General features: G+C 37.2%; 1 protein-coding gene across 1 annotated transcript in view; it reads left to right on the top strand.

The window, feature by feature from the left end:
* Positions 1-27,848, top strand: part of cdh4 (cadherin 4, type 1, R-cadherin (retinal)) — a 324,629-nt gene that overhangs the window by 221,073 nt on the left and 75,708 nt on the right. Inside the window, exon 5 of the mRNA XM_052101106.1 lies at positions 4,874-5,062. Coding sequence (XP_051957066.1) covers positions 4,874-5,062 — 189 coding nt within the window. The remainder of the gene's footprint in view (positions 1-4,873; positions 5,063-27,848) is intronic.

Raw genomic sequence — 27,848 nt, 5'->3', positions numbered from 1 at the left:
TAAAAAGTATTAAAATACTTAAAAGGTATTAGTAAAAGGTATTAAAATAAGTTTTCCAACAGATTTTAATATCATCAACAATATCAGAAAGTTTCTCATGGTTACACCAAATGACCTGAACAAAATGTTTGTTTGTTTGTTTTTTGTTTTGTTTTTGTTTTTTATTATTATTTAAAATGTCATAAGTTAATTGAAAAAAGTATTGAGGGTCTAAAGGGGTCTTCTCTATTTTATTTTATTTAATTTTTTTGTCACATGACAAAATGGCTACCTACATGTTATTTACACCACATTACTTTTATATGAATCATATTTTTAAATAAAATAGTTCCATTGTTTTTTTTAAAAAACCTTTTAAGCTCAAATGGGCATGCGGGCAGGCACGCAAGACAATAAAATAATTAAAATATTTAGAACTACAGTCTTGACCAACATAAAATAGGTATCGTTTGAAAGATTATAAGCTCTACTTTCCAATACAAGTCATTATGACTAGAACAGAACAAGTGATTTGAAATTTGCATACAAACCAGAAGTGTTCCGTGTTAATATTTTTGAAAAAATATTGCACTGTATATATTTTTGCAATCAGTAAAAACATAAAACTGATCAAATAGCCATGAGTAATATGTTGCTGGAACGCTCTCAGAGAGTCTACAACCAGCCCAATTGTTTTACTCGCAGACAAACATTTTGCAAGTAATAGCTAAGTATATGTCTTTGAAAAGTATGTTAGTGGTGCTTATATTCCGCATTTTCACTTATATCTTAACGAAAAATAAACAGAACTTAAAATATCACATACCATTATTTAGAGGAGCCCACACACAAGGTAATTGGATGCATAGGTCATTAGATAATGTACACAAAGTACAATGTTGGCCACCAGGAGCTGGCGCAAGGTAAATAACACAAACTCAATGATGCTGCAGCCTGCTCTCATGAAATTTAATTGAACATGACAATGTTTTGCAATTCAAAATATATGTGCTGTATAACACAATTGGCGGCAGGTTTCTAGTTAAGGTGTCGTATTCAGACACAGTTTTAAGGTGAATTTGAGATATTTCCCTAACCTAAAAATTCTGCCTGAACCTAACCAATAGAGTTTTAAAATATAAATGAGATGTTTATATGAAAAAATTAAAAATACATCCTTACCAAATAAATGCCTAAACCTAACCATTAAATGCAGAAGCTAAATGAAAAAGCACAGTTTTTGAAGCAACCACATGATTTCATGCTGCTTCATGTTCATGGTTGGTCTTGAACTGCGGTCCTCTGACTCTAAATCCAACACCCTATCAGGTAAGCTACCACACAAGATATATATATGTTGGAATAAGTGTATATATGTAGGTGAGTCTGTAATAAAAGCATTAAAATGTATTGTATTTCAACAGATGTGTTTGAGTAAAAGTGTGTCGATATCCTAAAATAGCAGGGTATCAGTAATAGAAAGAAAAATAATTTGTTATGAAGTAATAATCAGACATTAAAGTCATTATTAGAGTGAAAGTGAATAAAACACAGTTGTAGTAGTGCCTCTAGTGTTCATTTCTCCTGGAAATGGCAGGGAATTGTACCTGGAGACACATTTAAAAGTTTTGCAAAAATGTATATACAGTCAAGTGTTCACAATGAGACCAGGTTGCGATGCATACTCATTAAGTCAAAAGGCACTTATTCTGTGAAATCTCATGTCTCCATGCCATGCATACCTTTAGTCATTGTTGTGTTTGTGTGTGTAATTAGTTCTTATGTACAATTATTATATTTTATTGTTTGGAGAGACTTTTGGACACAAGGAGACACTTTTGGACACTATGATATACATGTATAATTTTGTAATGCTATAACTTTTGATTGTTTTGTCATATCAACACAAAATCTTTCTCAGATTCAGATGGCATGATTATTTAAACCCAGAGATTTATAATGTTGTAGGATATTTTGGTTGTATAAATGTACACGGTATGGATTAAAGTGGCCCCGTACCTCTATCATTATGTAAGGAATTTATAATGGCACTACTCAGGTATGACAACCATTATAAAAAGATAATTGACAAATAATTAGATTACTGGTCTGAATACAATTATCCACCATTAAAATCATAATACTGCATATCGTTTTATCTCCTCACAATTTCTATTGTAAAGAATTAGCTTTAATAAGGGAATTATGATTAATTCACTTATTGGAGTAATATTCTCATGGCATATTGAAAATAATAGCACATATATTTTAGATATAGCTTTGGGATCTTTGAACAAATCAAGTGACGAGATTATTTATCCAAATATACCACAGTCAAATTACCTTTGAATACAAACAAGACTTTATTGCTAATCTAAACATAAAACTAATCTAACACATATAAACATGAAACAGGTTGGTGAGTAAAGTGAACAGAGTAGATTGATGGTAAATTATGTATACAGAGAAAATGAACTTTCTGGAGTCTGTACACATTGCCTTAAGAACCACTGTCTAACTCGATTCGCAATCGGTTAACTCGAATAATATTAGAGAGGCACCAGCACTTTCAGCAAAGTTTGGAGATGTACTTGCGCTTCCTTGCGTTGCTTGGTTCTTTGGCTCTTTGTAGAAAGTTTGTTCCGTCGATGTCTTGGACCTCTGTTAAGATCGTGGATGTCTGTTGACTGTTGCGTCAATGGATGTTGAGGATGTTTCTTTCTTCTGCTGAACACAAATGAAGATTTTTAGAATAATAGTTCAGCTCTGTATGTCTATACATTGCAACTGAATGGTGACCAGACCAAAGGGAGCATAAAAGTAATCCGTATGACTCCAGCGGTTTAATAAATGTCTTCTGTATCAATGCAATTGCTTTGGGTGAGAAACAGATCAATATTTAAATATTTTTTACTCTAAATCTCCACTTTCACTTACACTTTCAGAATGTTAAAGTGAAAGTGAAAGTTGAGATTTATAGTACAAAAGGACTTAAATATGGTTGGTTTCTCATCCACACCTATCATATCACTTCTAAAGACACAGATTTGCAACTGGAGTCATATAGATTACTTTTATGCTGCCTTTATGTGATTTTTGAGCTTGAAAGTTCTGATCACCATTCACTTGCATTGTATGGACCAACAGAGCTGAGCTATTCTTCTAAAAACCTTATTTTGAGTCATATACATCTGGGAAGGCATGACGGTGAGTAAATTATGAGAGAATTAAAAAATGAAAAACTATCCCTTTAAAGACTCAAAGGGAGCGCAAACTTAACTAAATACAAAATAAATCCTCTAACACTAAAAGTGCAAATGTGGGTTTCATTATTTGGGGCAATACCAAACCCACAATGTTGTTCTATGTTTCTTTTTTGTGTAGATTTTTGTGTAAATTGGTGTGTAGAAAGCTAATAAGTTCTAACATAAGGCAAAGTTAATTGAACAATTAATCAAAGCTTAAAGAGCCAATGAAATGCAGTTGTTTCACACATCCCAATTAAGCTGGGGTCAGAGCACAGGGTCAGCCATGAAACAGCACATGGAGCAGATAGGATCAAGGGCCTTGCTCAAGGGCCCAACAGTGGTATCTTGGTGGTGCTGGGGCTTGAACCCCGACCTGGGTCAGTAACCCAGAGCCTTAACCGCTGAGCCACCACTGGCCCCCAAAGAAGAGGGTGTTAAGAATCTTGAGTAGAACTGTCTTTTCGGAGTCACATGGTAATTTTTACAATCCTTTGAGTAAAGTATTCTTAAATTCCCACTCGAAATAGTATATGTTTTAACCATACATTTCATGTCTTGGATACAACTGAATATATAAAAAATGTATTAACATAAACATTCCTGAAATGCAGAAAGAATCTTAATGATACTAAACATGATGTGCTATATCATGAATAGTTACCATTCTTAGTAAAATGACATGAATTACACAATATTAAAGATTATAATTATCGATTTTTCAATTATAAGCGATTACAAATCACTACATATATTTTAAAGGGTACATCAGGCTATAATCATTCATTTGTCAGTTATAAAAGTGATCACAGGTCATAACATCATTTTCAGAATTATCTAGCAAGGCTAGGTATGGTGCACATCTTGGTCTAAACATGTAGATTCTGTTTGTTCTTCTGCACCTAATATCGTACATGTCAAAAAATAGTACATTTTTGACTCTTTTTTTTTTTTTTTCAGCAGTTTATTTGGCTGAGAGACTCATGATCTATATCATAAAAATTTTAAAGATTTATTTAAAATGATACCAAACATTCATTGTTGTTTTGTATTTTTGTATTTTTTTGCCTTTCATTTTGGGTATGCTACTGAAACAGGAAATAAATAAAAAAACACTTTTAGGGCTTAAAGAGTTAATAATTATGAAATATTATTTTGCACTACTTTTATTTTTATTTTAGCTGTCTCTGGACAGCTGCACCACATGACATTTTTCACTTTAATCCCCAGAAATATATAAAAAATAGCTAAAATAACCAAATTTCTTTGAACTCAGTAATTGAAAACATGTTCATCTGAGGGGTGCCATGTTTGTCACTGACCCTTGTATGTCTTTCACTTTCATTGTATGAAAAAATTAAGTTGCAATGAAAGTGAATGACTAGAGATGGATGAGAGAAGGACAATTCACCATTTGCTCTCAATATAATCTACTCTACATGAGAAACAATTGAAATATTAAACAAATAAAAAATTTGTGATTTTTCTTTCCTATGGGTTGTCATGGTTTGATTTATTGTTAAAGCTTAAATTATTTGATGCTTTCATTTTGTCACCAAACAATTTGCTTAATGTCTTTTTTTTTTTTTTTTTTTTGACTTAACTTGGAAATCTATTTCATATGGAGTGTACATCTCTTTTCTCCACAGATTGCTGGAGATGGTTTATATAGCGGGTCCTCCCACAACCACTATCAAAATCCTCTACTCGTTATGTTTTCGCGACAACACCAGCGTGGCTCTACCAATGGTCTGCGGCGACAAAAGCGAGACTGGGTGATTCCACCAATCAACGTGCCTGAAAACTCACGAGGACCATTCCCTCAAGTTCTCGTCAGGGTCAGTAACAGTTATGGCACACAGCTTACTTGCTATCCAAAGCGGAGAATGTTTGTCAAGTTAATTTTTTATTGAACACATACAACATTTACATCCTTGCATTGGTTGACATGTTCATCTCTTGGTGATCATATGGAAGATTTTGACAGATGCTGCTCACTTATTAATGAAACATATATCACTTTCAGCCACAAATTAAAAGATCTTGGTGAGCTGTGTCTTTCAAAACAGACAGTTCCTCACAACTTAAGTTTCACTGTGTCACTCTGAGACATAAAAGAACAACCTTCTCTCGAGTCCCCTCACAGAAGCTTTTAGGCCTCGTCTCAGATGTGCACTTCTGAAAGACAGCTTTCTTCACCCCACGTCTCTTGAACCTCAGGGAAACCTAAGAGGTTAAAAAGCACAGTATCACAGGTGAACATTTTCAAGAGCCTTCATTCAGACTGCTCTTCTGCGTCTGCTGCTGAGAGCCCTTATAAGGTAAGAAGAGGACTTGTGCTTCCTCTCTGACTCAAGGGTTGATGACGAAGGGGCTTAGAGAGAGATTGGCACTGGGTATCAACATCTTTCATCCATCTAATGCTTCTACAAAGCCTCTTCTTAAGTTTATCCAGCATGAGATGAGAAATGAGGATTGCAGGATTTCTTGTATCACATCTGTATGGCTAACTACAAAAGTTGATATAACTATGGGAAATTATTTCATTAATTGCTATATTAGCTGGTTGGGTTGGGGACTATGAGAAAAAGTTTAGTCATTTTAAAAGTTAATTATTAAATATTAATATAATGTGTTCTTTGGATAATACAAGGAATTAAATGCTTTACAAATGAATGGTACTTCCTTACACATTTTAATATTTCTTCTTTTTATTTGGAACAAAACTAAAGAAAATTGTAATTAATGATAAGTTTGGCATCAGTGCAAAAATAGCTTAATGAAAGACTTAAATCAATTAAACTAACAGTAAAAAATAGATAGTTTAGACAACAAATTCTGATTGGATGAGCAACATTTAAATCTGTTATAAAAGAGCCAAAACACACAAACCTGTGAACACACATTTTAAATGCAGTAATCTGCAATTCTAAATAAGAAAAGTTTAATTTCCACTTTGTGTTGTGCCCAAAAACAAAACAAACAAACCTTAAAGGAATATTCAGGGTTCAATACAAGTTATGCTCAATCGACAGCATTTGTGGAATAATGTTGATAACCACAAAAATTCGTTTATTTGGACAAAGCAAAAATCAGTGAGGCACTTACAATGGAAGTGAATGGGGTCAATCTGTAAACATTTAAATCCTCACTGTTTCAAAAGTATAGCCACAAGATATAAATAAAATGCATGTTAACATTCATTGCAATGACAACCCTTAAACGATTGTATAATCAAAATATGTCCTACATATATCCCTTTTTTTTTATAGTAAAAAAAAAAAAAGGACTTAATTCTGTTTAATCTGTTTCTCACCCACAACTATAATATGGCTTCTAAAGATATGGGTCTAACCACTGGAGTCATATGGATTACTTTTATGCTGCCTTTATGTATTTGGGCACCATTCACTAGCATTGTATGAACCTACAGAGCTGAAATATTCTTCTAAAAATCTTTGTTTGTGTTCTGCAGAAGAAAGAAAGTCACACATATGTGGGATGGAATGAGGGTGAGTAAAAGATGTCATTTTTGAGGGAACAATCCATTTAAAGAAAAGGTGGCAGTGTAGTGGGCTAAAGCACATAACTGTAAATCAGAAGGTTGCTGGTTCGATCCCCACGACCACCACCATTGTGTCCTTGAGCAAGACACTTAACTCCAGGTTGCTCCGGGGGGATTGTCCCTGTAATATGTGCTCTGTAAGTCGCTTTGGATAAAAGCATCTGCCAAATTCATAAATGTAAAAGGAGGGACGAGTCTATACATATTTGTGGTAATCAACATTATGCTACAAATTCTGTTGATTGTGCTTTACTTGTACTGAACCCGGATTATTCCTTTAATAATGCCCACTGATAGCAATGCAAAAATAGCAACTGTGGTAGAATGGGACATGGCAAATTTCTACGGAATATACCATCATACCATTAAGCCCTATTAACTGGGCAGTAACACAGTTAGTACGTCAGTTACTAAATATTACATCAGATATTTTCTATACTGGCTTTTCCAACACCTCATCATAAGAGCACAGCTTCACCAAACTTTGCTCTTATGATGAGGTGTTGGAAAAGTATAGAAAATATTTTATGGCAGCAACACACACACACACACACACACACACACACACACACACACACACACACACCTTTATGCTATGTTGTGGTGCTTCTGCTCCAGTGGGGTTCTACAAGCTTAAGTTGGTGTTATCTGTCCTTCAGACTCAAGTCTGGCCTCCGCATCCTCATAACCTCCCTCACGACCACTTGCACCTCTCCGATTACACCCATGGATTACCGAAATCTCCTTCCACCAATGCGCACATACACAGACATAGACAGCACTTTAAACCACCCAAATGGAAAGATTACAAAAGCTGTGAAAAGCATGGAATCCATTTGAGTAGAGGTTTGATAACCCTTCTCACCGCTAGCCTTAAATGTTTGGCTTTAGAGACCTTGGACTGTGGGTGTGGTGCTGGAATGTTTTGTAAGGATTTGCTCTTGTTGGCTATTTTCAGGCAATATGGGATTACCTGCTACAGCTATTACAAGACACAATGTGCCATTTTGTACTGTAGTTATTATGGAAAAACTATATATTGGTCTTTTTTTCAGCATTCTGGATTTCACTTTACATGGATGATTCTGAATGAGTGCAAATATATATATACTGCATATGTATATGTGTGTGTGTGTGTGTGTGTGTGTGTGTGTGTGTGTGTGTGTGTGTGTGTGTGTATGTGTACATATATAGTGTCAAACAACATAAATGCACAGACACAAAAACAGCGGCCGTGTATGTGTCTCTCTCTCTCTGATTGGCACCCCCAGCTGGTTTATATCCCCCTCCCGGCTGATTTGGATGGACATTTCTGCGCTGGGCATGCATCCTCACAGCTTGGCCAAACACTCCTCCACTGACCGATTCAAGACAGGGAAACCTCCGCCATGACGTACTCCCCTCCCTTCCTGCCGGCAGCTCTTCCCTGCCCCTCTGGAGCCCTGGAAGAGATGAGAGAAGGAAGAGGGGGGAGGGAAAGCGCAAGGAGGAGAGACAGAGAGAGGAGAGAGAGAGACATACCGTCGCCTAATCCTCAGCCACTCCTCCGCACTCTAGCGAACGGCAGCGATTTCTCCGACCCCTGGGGACAGTAACGGCTCCTCCCCTTCCTGGCAGATGCAAGTGGTTCCTCTGACTCCAGGCGGAAGGCAGCGGCAAGGACTCGACAACAGCGGCTCCCTCCTCCTTCCTGGGTTTCGGCACCAATGTAATGGTTCACAGGACGGGCAAGGAGGAGGCGGGAACCGGCAGAACAGTCAACATAACTTTAATGGCATAAATTAGCTTAACCATAAACACACAGACACACACACAGCATGTTTTTTACAGCGTTTCTAATCTTTCCATATGTGTGGTTTAAAGTCCTGTCCATTTGTGTGTATGCGCACATTGGTGGAAGGAGACAAGCTTGTAGTACCACCTGTTTACTCCAGAGGGCAGTAAGTGAAACTTCAGCTGTGTGGCAATGAGCAGTTTATACAGTGAAGAAAAACACTCTTGAGCAGCAGACACACAAAACAAACATGCGTTACGTTCTTACGTTCAAAACACTTGATGGAGTGCAAATCTGAACAAAGGGATCTCAAGATGTGTTTAAAGATTGAGTATTAAACTATATTTAACTTAACACAGTGACCTAAACATTTTATGTTTATGACACAACGCACCCTAGACGCTACACAAGCATTTCTGACGCAGGTGTACATTGACGGGTCCTTAAACGAGCCCTCATAATAAATCTCAAGCTGATTGACAAATTCACTTGTGAAATGGATTGGTGTGAACTGTATGCCTATGATTGACTTATAATCAACAATATGGTAGTAAACAATACATTGTATTCTAAAACTACTTTTTGTATTGTCTTGTAACTGATTAACTCTTCTGCCACATGAATGTAATGCATTTTAATTATCTGAATATTTTTTTATTATATATTTGAATTTTTTCAAATATTTAAAGATAACTATGTATCATCATTATAATTATTTCAATTATTTCATCATTATATATTGAATTATATTTATATGAGGGGCTTACTCAGCAAATATTTTTTATATGCGTTTAATCGCGATTAATTAATCAAGACACCATGTAATTCATTCAGTTAAAACTTTTAATCAATTGACAGCCCTAATATATATATATATATATATAGAGAGAGAGAGAGAGAGAGAGAGAGAGAGAGAGAGAGAGAGAGAGAGAGAGAGAATATAGAATATATTATATAACTTAGTGAAAAGAATTTGAGAGTTCACATTAATAAAAAGTAAAATACCACACAAGAAAAATCGTGGATTGTTTTATTATTATTATTATTATTTATTTATTTATTTATTTTTTTCCAACATGTTTCATGCTTTCTAACACTTAATTTGAGAGAGAGGTCATTAGGAGAGTTATTTTCTGTAAAGCTTTAAATCTGATTGCGTGACGCTACTCTATGTGTTGGAAGTAGTAGCTTGTTACTGGAAAAGCAAAAATATTTTGAAAACTACAGAAGTACTGTCAACAATATACATATAGAGGCAGTATTGTCAGTCTCTCTGCCTTCTTTCTTATCAAGTACTGTAGCACACCAAAAGACAATACTAAGTTTCACTGACATTAATAAAACCAAAGATTCATTTATTCTTGTTTACATTTTCTTCATCCCCAATTACCTATGAAATTCGAATTCCAATAAACAACACATCGCCCCCAATGAGTACACACTAAATAAAAGTTGTGAATTCTTAATTTACTGACTAGCTCAAATCAATTTCCATTATCTCATATTGGTCCATTAGCTCCGAGGGGAGATAGGGAGCCATGGTGCACCTGGCCAGCTCCAGTGTTCACATTCTCTGTGTCCTATTATTAAGCATGTAGTGCTGGGTCTTTGTCATCGCATGGATGATTTACAAAACAAACTGAAAATGGGTATGTGCGCTAATGCCGCTAATGGCTGCTACCAACTGACAATGGTACTGAATTATACCTTAACCTGGGATAAAAGGATATTTTCCAATATAAAACATGGTAATGTTTGCAATATTTCGCTAACCTGCTTGTTTTTGGGATGCTGAAAAATAGTATAGTGGCAAAAGTCCAATAAATAATGTAATGATGGTGTTGAGTGTAACACCATGTCCAAACCAGGCGTGACATGATGAATGACATCTCCAAAATTCTGCTCCACATAGCTATATAATAAATTAAATATGTTCTGACTGGTGGATTGTGTCACTTTGAACAGCAGTTTCACATTTAGTGTGGACAAGTAAATGTAATATATATATATATATATATATATATTGGCACTTGTGAAAAATGTTGCATAGGGAGGATTTCTTCAAAAATAATGCTGTAAATAGTTTTCATGTATCAATAAACATCATCCAGTCCAGTAAACATACAAAAAAAAGCTAAATCAATATTTGGTGTAACCGCCTTATCCTTCCAAACACAACCAATTCTCCTTGGTACACTTGGACAGGTTGTTGGCAGGGTGATCAGGTCTTGTTTCACCCTGAAGGGGGTTATTTTGCGATAACAACCGGCTGACTGTACATTTTCTTGCTTATTACATGGCTACTAACCAAATAAATAAATAAATGGACATGAAATATTGATTTGCCTTGAAATTGTTATTATGTGAGAAGAAAGAAATCACTGAACAGCTGAATTCCACAATTTGCAAAAATTACTCATTTTCCTACTTATTACAAGACTGCTAGATGGCACCACTGACCACTCAGAATTGAGTATTCCAGAGACCTGTGTGTGTGTGTGTGTGTGTGTGTGTATATATATATATATATATATATATATATATATGTATATATATGTATATATATATATACACATGTATGCATATAATATGTAAAGAATAATTTATGACAGACCATTGAATTATGTAAGGAATAATTTAAAAAAATTTGGTCACGAGGTAGTAATGTGGACACGACGCAAAGCACACCTTAGAATGTCTGTCAACCAATCAGATTCAAGCATTCAACAGACCTGTGATATATATATACAGTGAGGAAAATAAGTATTTGAACACCCTGCTATTTTGCAATTTCTCCCACTTGGAAATCATGGAGGGGTCTGAAATTGTCATCGTAGGTGCATGTCCACTGTGAGAGACATAATCTAAAAAAAAAAAATCCAGAAATCACAATGTATGATTTTTTTACTATTTATTTGTATGATACAGCTGCAAATAAGTATTTGAACACCTGTCTATCAGCTAGAATTCTGACCCTCAAAGACCTGTTAGTCTGCCTTTAAAATGTCCACCTCCACTCCATTTATTATCCTAAATTAGATGCACTTGTTTGAGGTCGTTAGCTGCATAAAGACACCTGTCCACCCCATACAATCAGTAAGAATCCAATTACTAACATGGCCAAGACCAAAGAGCTGTCCAAAGACACTAGAGACAAAATTGTACACCTCCACAAGGCTGGAAAGGGCTACAGGGAAATTGCCAAGCAGCTTGGTGAAAAAAGGTCCACTGTTGGAGCAATCATTAGAAAATGGAAGAAGCTAAACATGACTGTCAATCTCCCTCGGACTGGGGCTCCATGCAAGATCTCACCTCGTGGGGTCTCAATGATCCTAAGAAAGGTGAGAAATCAGCCCAGAACTACATGGGAGGAGCTGGTCAATGACCTGAAAAGAGCTGGGACCACCGTTTCCAAGGTTACTGTTGGTAATACACTAAGACGTCATGGTTTGAAATCATGCATGGCACGGAAAGTTCCCCTGCTTAAACCAGCACATGTCAAGGCCCGTCTTAAGTTTGCCAATGACCATTTGGATGATCCAGAGGAGTCATGGGAGAAAGTCATGTGGTCAGATGAGACCAAAATAGAACTTTTTGGTCATAATTCCACTAACCGTGTTTGGAGGAAGAAGAATGATGAGTACCATCCCAAGAACACCATCCCTACTGTGAAGCATGGGGGTGGTAGCATCACGCTTTGGGGGTGTTTTTCTGCACATGGGACAGGGCGACTGCACTGTATTAAGGAGAGGATGACCGGGGCCATGTATTGCGAGATTTTGGGGAACAACCTCCTTCCCTCAGTTAGAGCATTGAAGATGGGTCGAGGCTGGGTCTTCCAACATGACAATGACCCGAAGCACACAGCCAGGATAACCAAGGAGTGGCTCTGTAAGAAGCATATCAAGGTTCTGGCGTAGCCTAGCCAGTCTCCAGACCTAAACCCAATAGAGAATCTTTGGAGGGAGCTCAAACTCTGTGTTTCTCAGCAACAGCCCAGACTGCAACTGATCTAGAGAAGATCTGTGTGGAGGAGTGGGCCAAAATCCCTCCTGCAGTGTGTGCAAACCTGGTGAAAAACTACAGGAAACGTTTGACCTCTGTAATTGCAAACAAAGGCTACTGTACCAAATATTAACATTGATTTTCTCAGGTGTTCAAATACTTATTTGCAGCTGTATCATACAAATAAATAGTTAAAAAATCATACATTGTGATTTCTGGATTTTTTTTTTTTAGATTATGTCTCTCACAGTGGACATGAACCTACGATGACAATTTCAGACCCCTCCATGATTTCTAAGTGGGAGAACTTGCAAAATAGCAGGGTGTTCAAATACTTATTTTCCTCACTGTATATATATACAGTGAGGAAAATAAGTATTTGAACACCCTGCTATTTTGCAAGTTATATATATATATATATATATATAATGCATGAACAATCTAGTCAAGCCATTTTTTATTTGTATAGCGCTGTTCACAACACACATCGTTTCAAAGCAGCTTTACAGGAAATCATGCATTAACAAAAAAAAAAATGAAACTGTAATATCTATAAAGTCTTAGAGAGCTAAGTAGTTTTCCCAAGTAGTCCTTAGGCACACCAAAGGAAGACTTCTGATTCTGTTTTGACTGGAGTCAAGATATCTGAAGGCAATCACCCACACAAAGGAGACATCAAGTTCTAATCTAAGCAGCGTGCTATGTGATTATACATCTCTACCTCAAGCAAAATCCAGTGTGGTGGAAGAATAATTAGATCTCATGGAATGCTCCTTGACTAAGCTGGCAGTCATACACAGCCTATAACGTTACAGCTAGTGTAAGTGTCCTGGTGGGGCTCTTCTATTACCACCTAACTTAATCAGAGACAGTAAAATCATGGGTCAGAGGGTAAAATATTCACTGGAGTGGAGAGTTTGAATGATTGTTATTTCATACACTGGCCTTGAATAACTCTGGCGTTAAATAAGCAAGACGTCTAGCACTTGTAATGTGAAACTTATCCCAAGTGTTAGAAAGTTCACTCACCTTGACTACTCAACTTCCTTGAATGCAAGCCCACACAATTTCAGCTTCAAGAATCTGCATTAAATGGCTTAATGCAGCTCCATGCTTGCAGCTGTGAGCATTTGTGTGTGGGTGTATGTAATGTTAGCTTTGAGTTTTTTTTTTTTTTTTTTTTTTTGACTGATCTTTTCTATTAAGCTAAGATGGTATTGCATTCATTTATCCCGTGATAAAGTTTTACTTCTGAATGTCAGAAGACTGACCTCCCTCAAGTCTTTTTCACCCACGCAAACCTCATATTCATGTGAAATGTGTTTTTACATGTTAAAGGTTTTTGACAAGGCATGCTAATTATGTGAGTAAACAATTGTGTCTTTGACATTCTAAGTAGCCTATTCATTATTTGATGCCTTGAAGTAGCATTCTAACATGTAACTCCTACTATTGCAACATTATATAGTATTTTATCTGTGAACAGCGTGGGCATTTTCTTCATCCCTCAGTTCAGTGCTCTTGACCTGTTCTTCCATTTCCAGTGTAATGATCAACTTGAAGCAAATCAACCATAATTTTAACATCTCTTGAATCATTATTTGATCGAAATGCTGAAATACATTTTTACACAAAATTGGATAAAATGATTACTGGACCCCACTTGCTGAAGGCCACAACAGTGCCTACTAACTTTTTCAGCTATCTGGGTTACAAAGTATTTTTCCCATTTATTTTAATTCGTAGGGATTATATCCTTATCCTTCATAAAAGAGTTCCAAGCCATGAACCAAATCAACCAGCTCCAAGGTAAATCACAACATTACTAACTTTGATTTGAAGCAAAAAACTATTTGAATATCGGTCAAAAAGACAAAAGTACAAGGCTGTGTACTGTATTTACTGTCTTTCATGAATGCATGAACTCAATTGCCATGAAATAAAATATCACCCCGAATGATCACATTGAAAACTATGAAAAATTTAAAACTATTGATTTTATATATACAATATATTTAAAAAAAAAATTACTATTCAGAGATTTACAAATATATAATTAGTTTAAAAGACTCGATGCATTATTCACAGTGTATCTTGGGAGTGGGCGGTTGCTGCAGGATTAGTTTGGCGTGCTTTGTTGCCAAGATTCGCTGATTTTCTTGATTCACAGGTAGTGTAGTTCTTCACCTGGAATTCTGCTATTTAACACAGTTTCTGAAAAAATAAGTTGAAATAAAATGGACTGATGGCTTTAGCAGAAGTATATATATATTAACAACCTCTGTGCTCATGGTAGGTCTGTCTTAAAAGGCTTATAGTTTATCGTTAAAAATTGGAAAAAAATAAATGGGATTTTTACTTCCCCAACCCAACTGTTATGCTCTATTAAACATGCTCCATGATGAGGTCATGTGACAACAATGTAGCATACTACTGTTGAAACATTTAATGAGGAGTAATTCCAACTGTTTCACTTACAATTTAAAATGAAACAATGGGCAGCATATAGCGTATACTGCACAGTTTTCAGTTAATAAACTGGCATTGCTTTCTGAACATAACCTTAGATTGGCTATCAGAGGGTTTATTTCTAAAGTACTTTTTATTTTGTGGCTCAAAAACATCTAAATTTCACCCAAGAGGTACTAGAAGCAATTTGGAGGCTTATCTCTCTAAACCAACACCCCATTAACCAGTGACATCATTATGATAGCCATGATTCGCTCCATCCCCCTTATTAACTGCCTTTCTCATCTGCATCTCTGGCTCTTTCTTTATTCTCTATCCCTCCCTGCATCGTCTGTGCGGCTGACATTTCTCTCCGCATCCATTCTTCATGCTATGTGTGTCTGTCTGTAAGTGTGGGATGTAGAGGGAGAGAGAGAGAGAGAGTGTGTGAAAAGATGGGTGAGGTGGATAGCTGTGACTAGCACGGTAGAAAAAGTGCAGAACCAGCACAATGCCATCTCCCCTTCTCCTGCAGTCGTGTAGAGGTTGTCTCTCTAATACCACCCACCCCCCTCCACACCACTGCCCCACCTCTTAGCTTGTACCTTGGGATTTGTCCATTGTGCTTTTCAATAGACACAGCATGATTGGACTGAAAGCAATCATTAGCCTCTGCCACTGTCTCTCTGGTCTTCTCGCTTTTGTCGAGGCAGAGAAACATACAGACTCATGGCTGGGAGAATACAGGAGAACTGTACTAGGGAATACATAAAGGCTCTATTTGCTATTGTACTGACTTTGGAAATTAATGTCATTGTTGATATGTGGAAAAGCTCCCGTAATTCCATGAGTATCCAGCTATTCAGCGGCCAGCTCTTTTAATTGCAAAGCTAATTCAGTAATTGCATTTGTGATTCAATTCTTTCAATTCTTAGCTCCCATTAATATTAATTTTCCTCCTAGTTATCTCATTTCAACACTATTCCATTCTTCTTTATACAGCTTGAAAAGGGCTTGGCCGACGGTTACGGATTTTGTGTGTGTGAATACAATGAGGTTTCAATCTATGAAATTCTATAGGAAGGCTCCAACGCATAACTAAATGACTGTGCAATGTACGTGTTATTGCGGTTTCAACATCAATCGGTCCTCAAAGCATGTGTATATGACATACTCATATGACAAATTATTCATAACATGTTTAGATTGTTATTTTCCATTTGCTATGTTTGAAGTAGAGGTAAATATGAGCTCACAAAAAGCAACAGGCTTCCATACTTTTTTCTGGTCTGTGCCATCTTCTGACTGATATGATTTTTTATTTGTCTACATCATGTGGTTATTGGCGTGCTCCGCTCTTCATCTCCTGTTGGTCTTCCTCTGAGAATGCAGTGGTGAATTCATGCAATTTGATTTGGGCTGTATCTGTGCAGATGGCTGTCTCTCTTCATCCTTCTCCATTCCTCTCTTCTTTTCACTCAGATGGATATTTTCTCTTCTGCACTGGCGCTCCCTCTCCCTTTCTTTCTCTCTCTCTCTCTCTCTTTCTCTCTGTCTCAAAATATAAACAACTTTCAGGGGAGACAGAGAAATCGATCACATTGACAAAAGATCCGCATGACTGCAGCCTTGACGATGTGGCTTGTCTTTCAGGCTTTCTCTCTATTCTATCTGAGATATACTCCTAATATCGGTCTGCTCTATGATTACGTTCTGTATTCAGTCTGAATAGCATCCCTAGTGAGCATAATCAGCGTACTGTTACACATGCTGTACATACCTTCATTTGGTGGATTATGGTTTTCAGGGATTTGTTTTCTCAATACCTACATGTAGAATGCGGACACTCCTCTTATTAAATGGCACTCTGCATCATTAGGAAAATACAATTCACATGAGTTTACAATGACAAACCTCACCTTTAAAGCTACAGCCAGCAATGTTTAAAAGAGAAAAGAGCTGGTTTAAATTTGAATATCAGTCTTGTTAAATCAACTCCGTCTTGTTTCATTGCTTCCACATTTATATAGATGGAACTCCTCGTCACAAGTGAGGAAAGTAGGGAAGAACAAAATCCATATTTCAAAATGTATCCATGCTCTATATTCCTCTCCAATTCAGGCTGGAATCCGTAATAAAGTAGTCTGTGTGGAACAGACAGTTTCGTCTCTTTCTAATGGGATTAGGAATAAGAATATTTGACTGACTTTGTCATCTGCTCTCACTTGAGAAATATTGAACCTGAGCATTTGGAGCTAAATATTAAAGATGTCAGTTATAACTCTTTTCTTTTTCTGTACATGTCATTCATAACTTTCTTTTCTATACATATTTTCTTCTTGAACCAAATAAAAGGCAAAAAACAAACATTTAGGAAAATTGTTCAAATGTAAGTTTCAATATTACTGCGATTTCAGGATGTGTTGTAGTGACTGCTATAGGAGGAGAGGAGGAGAACTGCTAGGTTTTGACCTCCAGGTCTTCATCAGGCCTCCTGATAAAGACCTTAATATCATTGTGTGGATATTTACTGTTGTCTCCTCAATATTACAGAAGAAATGTTCACTGTAATATTTTGCGGTAGACAGTCTCTCTTCTCTTTTATCACACTCAAGTTAAACAGCTACACTGTGCTCTGATGCTGTTTTAAAGGGTTAGCTCACCCAAAAATGAAAATTCTCTGATGATTTACTTACCTTAAAGCCATCCCAGATGTGTATGTTTTTCCTTCTTCAGCAGAACCAAAGTGAAGATTTTTAAGAGAACATTTTAGATTTGTTTTGTCCATACAGTGCAAGTAAACAGGTGCCATCAGGCTACTGGCTATTTGACAGTCCAAAAGGCATATTTAGGCAGCAGAAAAGTAATCCACATGACTCCAGTCGATCTATCAATGTCTTCTGATGCAAACCAATAGGTTGGTATAAAAAACAAATGATAATTAAAATGTTGTTAACTTTAAATTGTTGCTTCTGGCAAGTGCTGGATTGCTGTTTGAAATGACTTACCTACACTGTTGTATACAAAGCACACGATTTCGGCTTTTCCCTTGAATGTTCCATTGCTCTTACATCACGCGACAGCAACATGATGCATCGACTGCTGGCAGGAAGCGATTTTATAAAGATACAAAAAATAGATTATTTGAATACATTTGTATTTATTTTTTACACAAACCTATCGATTTGCATCAGAAGACATTAATTGATCCACTGGAGTCATGTGGATTGCTTTTATGCTGCCTAAATATGCCTTTTGGACCATCAAACAGCAAGCAGCGTAATGGCACCTGTTTACTTTCATTGTATTGACAAACAGAGCTGAAATGTGCTTATAAAAATCATCACTTCGGTTCTGCTGAAGAAGGAAAAGTCATTCACACCTGGGATGACTTAAAGGTAAGTAAATCATGAGAAGATTTTCATTTTTGGGTAAAATAACCCTTTAAACTAAATAAATTGAGTAAAATAAACATAAATCACATCAACAACAACATAGCGTTTTAAGTTAGGTGGATGATTTTCATGATTTGTCTCATTTTACTGGAATTTTTTAGTTCAAATAATTTATCTGAACTTGTTTTAATCTGTTGCCAATGGCAAGGAAATGAACAAGATTTTATTATAGTACTTTATAATACAATATACTGGATATTATATTTAATTTGTATGAAAATGCTTTTTTCAGTTGACAATTTACAACTTTCAAGTCAGCTTAACATGTTAAGATGTCAGTGTATCGATTTGTATACTTAAGTTCAATAAATAAGCGTATTTTCCACCTTAACTTAAATTAATATATTGAATCGACTACATTCGGTGATAGGTAACTTTACATCGTTTATTGCAAGATCTTCAATACTAAGAAATGTAAATTACTTTTAATCTAAACACATGTTAGTTAAACAATATCACCTTGAATGATGCCCCTAGTAGCTTAACTAAGTTGTCTGAACAAACTATTTAATATTGCTCAATGTTGCTGATGTGCCAGCTCCCAGCGTGCATTGTGGCATAAATAAATTTTAAATTTTTTGCTGTTTGCAGATTTAATCTGTACTTTGTTGTTGTTTTTGTCATTACTTTTAGTTAATGGTTGTGTGGTGATGTTCAAAGTTAATCTTTGTACTTAATGATGTTTGTTGATTATTACCATTACTGTGGTTTGTGTATCAAGTGTTGAGGTCTATGTGCCTCCCTGACTAGATATCACATGCTGTGTTTGCTTTGCAAGATGCTCTTGCATTAAGAGGCAAAGGTTGCACTTTGTACTTCACATAAATTATACGGTTTAAAGTACAACAGTACTTTCCATAAAATTGTTAAGTTAAATAAACTTGTCTAGGCTTTTAGTGTAGCTCAAATCTCAGCTAAATCATACTGTAATTTAATTTGTTATGGCAATGTAGATTAAGTGGTTTTGGAAACATTTTAGGATGGTGTTACATCCACATTGACTCAATATAGATGTTCAAGAACCGTTAACAGTTCAGTATTGAAAGTTATGAAACTATTTCAGTTCCAGTAGTTTTATGTTTTAAATTGAATCAGTTCTGTACAACAACTCAAACCTGATTAATGAAACAATTGTTTTCTTTCTCCTCTCTTTTTCTTCTCTGATTTGCTCATGAACCATGAATGGTTCATCTTAGCATTTGAATTTGTCTATCATTGAGACGGAACCACGATCAATCCTGACAGGGCTTTGAGGAGATACGACACAAGAGATCAAAACATGACAGAATGTATTGAGAAGAGTGAGATGGCTTGTTGGGTATCACCTTGATGTTAAACATAAGAAACAATGTTATGATCCTTAGAGTTATTAGACTTACAGAAGTAGACTGCTGTCAAATTTAAGGTGAAGAAAAATATACATCTTTAAAAATGATGTACTTTGGAGTAATTTGTCTAAAGTGTCAGGGTTTGGTCACATATGTATGATATAGAGAGGTAGACTAAAGTTTATTGCTCTGAACCTTGGCCTTCAAGGATGTGACTAATCTTCTTAATGTGCATGACTTTTTCTTAAAGCATCTTAAATGGTGTGCCATTGCAATAAGTTTCAAACCGTTAGAGTGAAAATTTTCAGCCGCTCTCTTTTCTTTTCTCAATAAATCCTTTATAGTGGCTTCTCACTTTTTCTTTTTTTGGTGCATTGCTCATCCTTTAGCATGCTGGCAGGAAGATGATTCATCCTTGTGAATGGTATCCGTGTGTCTAAGAAGTACTGGGCAGAAGACAAAGAAACTTAACAGCAGCCCTGTGCTCAATATAGCCGAGCGAGGGCTTGTATGCTGAATTATTGAGAATGATCACTCTAACACAATATGTAATCAGAGAGCCTCCGTATAGACACACATATAGCACACACACATAGCACGCACACACACACACACACACACATTCACACATAATACATGGGTGAATAGAAGGCCACTTTGTAGTTAACCACTTTGTAAGAACTCTAAATAATTTGAATCCTACTACCTGGCCTCTAGCTACAGTTGCTAGGTCTCAGCTAAGGTTACATAAGTGACTCATTGTGGCCATCATAAATGAAATCCAAATCTCATCCTCATATGGCACAAAATGCCCAGAGTCCATCAGCTGACCATATGGACACAATTGGAAAGTACTTCTAATTACTCGAGAGCTTTAACCTGATTGACCGACTTTACATATCATCAGTGAGTAAGGGCACACTGGGTTTTTTATCAGTACACCTGGAAACAAAGTTGAATTTAAAAGCTGAAGGTTTTTTCATCTTTTAATTATTTCAAAATAACAGTCACTGGTGTGTTTTGGGCTTGTTTTACTCAAAAGGCCTACGATAATTAACTGTTATTCACCAAAAAAATTTTTTGGGTTGAATTATAAACTGCATCTGGGATTTTATAATTGTTTTACTCTTTGTCTTTTCCCACCATTGTAAATAAAGAATACAACATTTTTGCAACATTCTATAAATCAATTTTAAAAATTATCGGCCGATTTAATGGTCATCAGGCTTTCCCACCTCCTTAGATATCTATATCAGCAAACTCCACTATCTATCGATCTATAGTTCCATTATTTAAATATATATATATATATATATACATATATATATATATATATATATATATATATATATATATATATATATATATATATATATATATATATATATATTTTTTTTATTAATCTATTCAAAAAATATATAAACCTGTCCCTTAAAAAACTGTTGTTTGTTGTTTTACATGTTAGTAATGTGGTCTCTTTCTCTCTAAATCCGGGTTCACACTGTGTGATATTTGGCCACGATTTTGCTGTCTGAAATTAATTTTGGGTATTGTAAAAGATATATCTTGCCATTGGGAAAAATTGTCAGTTTTTGATCACTTTGATCACTGTGTGACATGTTCACAATTAAAAGTTGTTGCCTTTGTGATGAATCTTGGCTGGCGACGAAGTTTTGGTAGTGTCAGAAATTTTGCGTTGCATATTGACTACTCCTACGAACACTTGATGGAATAAAACACCCAGTTAACTGTATGTGTTAATCAGGAGTGTTAATCAGGACGATTGGGACCAAAGTCTTGGCAGGAATATGTATTGTACAGTCTGACATAATGTCACACAGTGTGCCTTGGCTTTTACCCAATATTTCACTGGGATAATACCATAGAGTCTTACAAGCAGAAATCGTAAAACAGTTTTCACGTTTCCACTAACTAGTGCGTGCCAGGACCATTTGTGTCCCCACTGTCACTTCCGGTGCTTAATCTTGCCTCCTCTGGGCTTCTTCTGGGCCAATAGCCAAGTGCCTTTGGACCGACTATTACACTTGGGCCAAAAGAAGGCCAATTGGGGATTGAGGCAGGTATATCAAAGGTTGTGTTTCGCTGAGCCAGGTCTCGATTTCCACCAAGCAAAGACCAAAATAAGCAAACAAACGCCAGCTTTAGTCTCCACTATGTTCATTGCTAGGGCTAGCTAGTCTCCAGGGGCTGAGGTTCCTCAGTTTAAACTTCCCTTTTACTTGTAAATTGGGTGGGGTGTGTGACATTGGCCCCATGGTATATCTGACCAGTTGATAGCCCTGGCTCGCACTGGCCCTATAGTGGAAACACGGATAATGTGAACCTGGTTTAAGTGGATGATTCTTGGTCAGAAAAAGCTGCTCTGTGGACTGGACCTTATAATGTTTAGTCAAAATTCTGGCTATGCTAGACTGATGAAACCCTAATGTCAGCTACACGCCTGACAGTAGAAGCACTAAAGGACAAATTCCATCATTTTCACTGCAATGAAAGTATCTGACCACTTTTTCACGAGTGCTTTAGTTATTTAAGTAGCCTCTAGGAAGCTTAAGGTAGCCTGTGGGTAAGAGAACAGAGACATGGCCGTACACTCATCAGACGGCACCCATTGACCAGCTCATCAGCCGTCTCACAAAGCTCTTGACTCTCATGGCCTGGGTAAATGCCTGTGGTTCTCACAGGAAGAGCAGACAGTGCCAGTAAGAAGTCGTAAAAAGCACAGAGCGCAATACTATAAAATCAAGAAAAAAGCCATTACTGATGGGGGAAAAAAAGGGCTATCAAGAGCTTGAGCTGTAATCCACAGAGGCCTATAGAAGAGAAACATCCTTTTTGGGCTTCAGCCATGAATTTCAATGATCTACAAAAGGTTATTTAGGCTGATATGTTGTTTTTGTTTTCTCTCTCTCTCTTTGCATTTTCAGACATTACTAGTCTTGCATGTTAATAACTACAAATATCTTTAAATTTATAGTACATTTGGGATTCTAACATCCTCTGTTTCATTATGCCGATTCTCAAAATGAAAAACAAAACAGCAATGCAGAGAAAAGTTAATGAAGGATTAAGTATTTGATATATAAAGAATTAAGTTGTATTTTAAGGATTTCCTGCATGTTTGTTTTCAAGAGACCCTATTTTAAGGGGTGGGAATCAGAAATACAATATTAAAATATTAAAATATTTTATAGATGTCTGGGTTGTGATACAATAATATTGAAATTCTTTCTGTTTAGTGTATTGCGATTAAAACGGATCTATTGCAATCTTTTGCTCAATTATTTTTCACTCATCTTCATTGATTTTTGCTTCTTTGTGCAACAAGTGCTTAACATCCTGTTGTACTTCGTCATAGAGCCATAGAGGTAGTGTTGAGCATAGGTACGTCAGTATCAGTAAAAACATGGCATTAGAATATTGATCCAGCATTGTGAGGTAACATATTTCACAATTCTAATGTAGTCAGGTTGATTTAGACATGTTAAATAATATTTTCACTGGAATAAAACTAGTTAATTGTTAATAAGTGGGTTTTTTTCAGTGTATTTAATGTTAGCATAGCTTAGCACTTCTAGTTGCATTTATTTCTTTGCAAATCCAGTATGTAATGAAAACACATTTTTGTCAGTTAACCTAAAAATGTGCTTCATTTGGTAACATCTAAATAAAAAGTTTTTAAGTAAAAAATAAATATATAAATATATCTTTATTTACATGACTCAATATAAATATAAAACAATATATATTACAAAATTAATTGTAATGGTTAGATCAAATAGCTCCTTAAGTAACAGATGCAGGTTACCATCTGAGAAATCTGTGGTATCTGAGAAATAGACTTTGAGTACTTTGCATGCTAATTATACACTCACCTAAAGGATTATTAGGAACACCTGTTCAATTTCTCATTAATGCAATTATCTAATCAACCAATCACATGGCAGTTGCTTCAATGCATTTAGGGGTGTGGTCCTGGTCAAGACAATCTCCTGAACTCCAAACTGAATGTCAGAATGGGAAAGAAATGTGATTTAAGCAATTTTGAGCGTGGCATGGTTGTTGGTGCCAGACGGGCCGGTCTGAGTATTTCACAATCTGCTCAGTTACTGGGATTTTCACGCACAACCATTTCTAGGGTTTACAAAGAATGGTGTGAAAAGGGAAAAACATCCAGTATGCGGCAGTCCTGTGGGCTGAAAATGCCTTGTTGATGCTAGAGGTCAGAGGAGAATGGGCCGACTGATTCAAGCTGATAGAAGAGCAACTTTGCCTGAAATAACCACTCGTTACAACCGAGGTATGCAGCAAAGCATTTGTGAAGCCACAACACGCACAACCTTGAGGCGGATGGGCTACAACAGCAGAAGACCCCACCGGGTACCACTCATCTCCACTACAAATAGGAAAAAGAGGCTACAATTTGCAAGAGCTCACCAAAATTGGACAGTTGAAGACTGGAAAAATGTTGCCTGGTCTGATGAGTCTCGAGTTCTGTTGAGACATTCAGATGGTAGAGTCAGAATTTGGCGTAAACAGAATGAGAACATGGATCCATCATGCCTTGTTACCACTTTGCAGGCTGGTGGTGGTGGTGTAATGGTGTGGGGGATGTTTTCTTGGCACACTTTAGGCCCCTTAGTGCCAATTGGGTATCGTTTAAATGCCACGGCCTACCTGAGCATTTTTTCTGACCATGTCCATCCCTTTATGGCCACCATGTGCCCATCCTCTGATGGCTACTTCCAGCAGTTCACTGTACTAAAATGGCCCCCACAGTCACCAGATCTCAACCCAATAGAGCATCTTTGGGATGTGGTGGAACGGGAGCTTCGTGCCCTGGATGTGCATCCCACAAATCTCCATCAACTGCAAGATGCTATCCTATCAATATGGGCCAACATTTCTAAAGAATGCTTTCAGAACCTTGTTGAATCAATGCCATGTAGAATTAAGGCAGTTCTGAAGGCGAAAGGGGGTCAAACACAGTATTAGTATGGTGTTCCTAATAATCCTTTAGGTGAGTGTATTACCCAACTAACCAGTGACAGAAGGAATTTTTTATTTTTTATTTTTTATTATTATTATTTGATTTGATTTTGTTTTTTGTGCTTTTTGTCATTAGTTATCAATTCAGATGACTCAATCAAGGCCAGGCCATGCATCATTATTTATTAAATTAAGTAAATTATATATTTTTTTAAATTAAAGATAGAGTTTGGGGGCCAGGGGGACAAATGTTACAAGTCCTCCCAGGTGGCCCATGGAAGGAATTTCAATAAGACTTTTAGATGTACAAGAGACCTTGCCTCAATTCCCTCAGGGATATTTAAAGGAGTATGTCATTGGGATGGCTAGAACTGTGAACGTTGAAAGAATATGATTCATCTGAATCAGGAAAGGTGGATATTCTAGGTGTGTGTTCATGGTGCTCCACACGGCTGCTGAATTATTGAGCAGAAAAACTCTCTTTGATCCATGCTATGTAGCCCACATACCAATCTCTTACCTGTCAGCCTCCCAGAAAGCCACTCATTTTTCAAATTTTTGCAAGGAGGATGCTGTGGTATGTTATTTTTCCCAGCAAAATATATTTCTAATCTCTTTTTTGCTCTAAATTGATATGTGGCCAACATGTTCTTTGCCGAATACAAAGACATTTTTTGGGGACTTTTTACTGCCAGTTTATGCAGGAAAGTGTGACTAGGAGGAGGGAGCCGAGGACAGGGATATGTGCGGCTCAGCATGGCAGTTTGGGAGAGAGAGCTACAGGCAGCTGCCCTGTATGCGTTTGTGTTTATGTTTTAATTTATCATTAAACATTATTTTGATGGTTCGTCCGGTTCCCGCCTCCTACTTCCCCAAACTTAACGTGTGTTACATCAGTGCCGAAGCCCAGAACGGAGGAGGGATGTGCTGTTGTGGAGTCCTCGCCACTGCCATCCACCCCAAGGAGCAGCGAAGCCATCCGCCGGGGGATGGAGGAGTTGCTGCTGACCGCCTGGACACAAAGGAACCGGCCGGCCGCCTGGAGCATTGGAATTGGACCCTCCCCTTGTCACCCTCCCCAATAAAGAGGCGGGACCAGAAGGGCAGTCCGTCATGCCGGGGGTTCCCTGGCCTGTGGAAAAGGAGGAGGAATGTGACGAGGAGAGGGATAAGTGCGGCTCGATGCAGCAGTTCGGGAGAGAGAGCTACAGGCAGCTGCGTATTGCACTCTCTCTCTGGAACTGCCGTATCTCGCTGCACATTTTCCTCTCCTTGGCTGATTAGCCTGACTGGGGGCCGGGCTTGCGTAGTCAAGGCCTGGCCCCACCCCTCCTCCTCGTCACAAAAAGCTTGTGAACTTTGCCATTTTGTCTATATGAAAAACCTTGATATTGAATGTGGACTGGAGCTGTACAGAAAATCTACCAGGAATATGCTTTATTACCAAACCAATATACAGAATATCAATGTCTTGAGCAAAATAGCACTTAGATGTTTTAGTAACCATTTAAATAGCAAAAGAATTTGACCAGGTTCAGATGTTGCACCAAATGGTTGTGGGAGTTCAGTGTGTCTGAGGGAAATGAAGAGAAAGCCATCAAGCTCAGGCTGCAGAACATGTTATGCAAAAAAAGGACTGTAGCACGCTCACCAGTCATTTCACTTTCACGCATGGTTTCCAGACCCACGGCTCACGAAATGGGTAGGCGGGATTCAGAGTTTATATCCTGTGACCTAAACGCATCAGGGTTTACATTTGATTGCTTCAGAACAAAATCCTCTCACATCAAATGTCTTGCGCATCACAGAGCCCAGTGACACACAGAAACATGGACACAATTGTGAATCTGTTGATATTTCATAAGGTGTTGCCTTGCATAAAAGTGGAGATTGTTACACGATATCTCCACTCTCCTCTCTTTTTTAAATCGTATTCCCATCATGCTCACTCTAGAAGTTGGAATGTTGCTTCTGAATGTTTTATTACTCTAAAATCACCCCCAATATGTTTAGTTACTGACAAGTGGCATCTTCCATCAGACATTTATGCATCAGTTCAAATGTGTTTACCTTCTCCTGTCGCAGGATTTCTCATCCTGCATTAAATCAGGAAGTTTTCATGTTTGCATAATCACTGATGAGCATGATCCATATGTTGCATTTTCCCACTAGGATTACATTATTTCTCCACTGACAATTAAGTTTAAGGTTGGGGTTTGGGGGTAGAATTAATCAAATATGCAATTCCTTTTCACTGTTTTACATCCATCACAGCTAAAAACAGCTTGCTTTACAACTCGCTTTTAGCACCCCTCTGTGGGCATTTCTCTGTGAAAATGGAGCTCACACGTGATCATGTTCAACAACACTTCCTGCTTTCACTGGGGCAGTGCTTTTAATTTCATTAAGCAAAGAAAAAACAACTTACTGTTTCCAAACTGACTGTGAGATCAATCTTGTATTCCTGTGTATGTAAAAAATCAGTGTACCAAAATGTGTATGGATAGGTACAGTATTAGATTTTGAAGTGGGATCTTTCAGCAAATTAGAGCAGGGGTCTTAAACTGGTGGTCCATGGACCCTAGGAGTTCTGCAGCAGTACTGCAGGGGGTCTGTCAAATATTGTTCGATCCAAAAAAATATATATGTATTTTTTTTTTTATATGTATTAAACTAAATTACAGTATTAAGTTAATTTAATTGAAAGTTCAGCTTAATGTTTAATTGTCCCTCCAACCCCTGAAACAAATTACTCTCTGTAAAGGTATGCAATGGAAAGGAGGAGGCGAGAACCAGCTTTTCATTATAAATCATATTTTAATGCGAAACTTAAAAGACAACATAAACACACACGACGGACATGTCCGCTAACGATCTCTCTCTCCCGCACGACACCCTGCAGTCGACCTTTATACCTCGGATGCTTGATTAGCCTAATACGGGACCGGGTGTATATGATCACGTCACGGCTCCGCCCTGCCACATCAAGTTCCTCCATCGTTCTCTCAGGCTGGGGAGCCCCCGGCCTGACGTACACCCCCC

This window comes from Xyrauchen texanus, chromosome 32 (genome assembly GCF_025860055.1).
Source record: "Xyrauchen texanus isolate HMW12.3.18 chromosome 32, RBS_HiC_50CHRs, whole genome shotgun sequence".
Taxonomy (NCBI): domain Eukaryota; kingdom Metazoa; phylum Chordata; class Actinopteri; order Cypriniformes; family Catostomidae; genus Xyrauchen; species Xyrauchen texanus.
The sequence above is the reverse complement of the archived record's forward strand: the minus strand, read 5'-3'. Positions and strand labels throughout refer to the sequence as shown.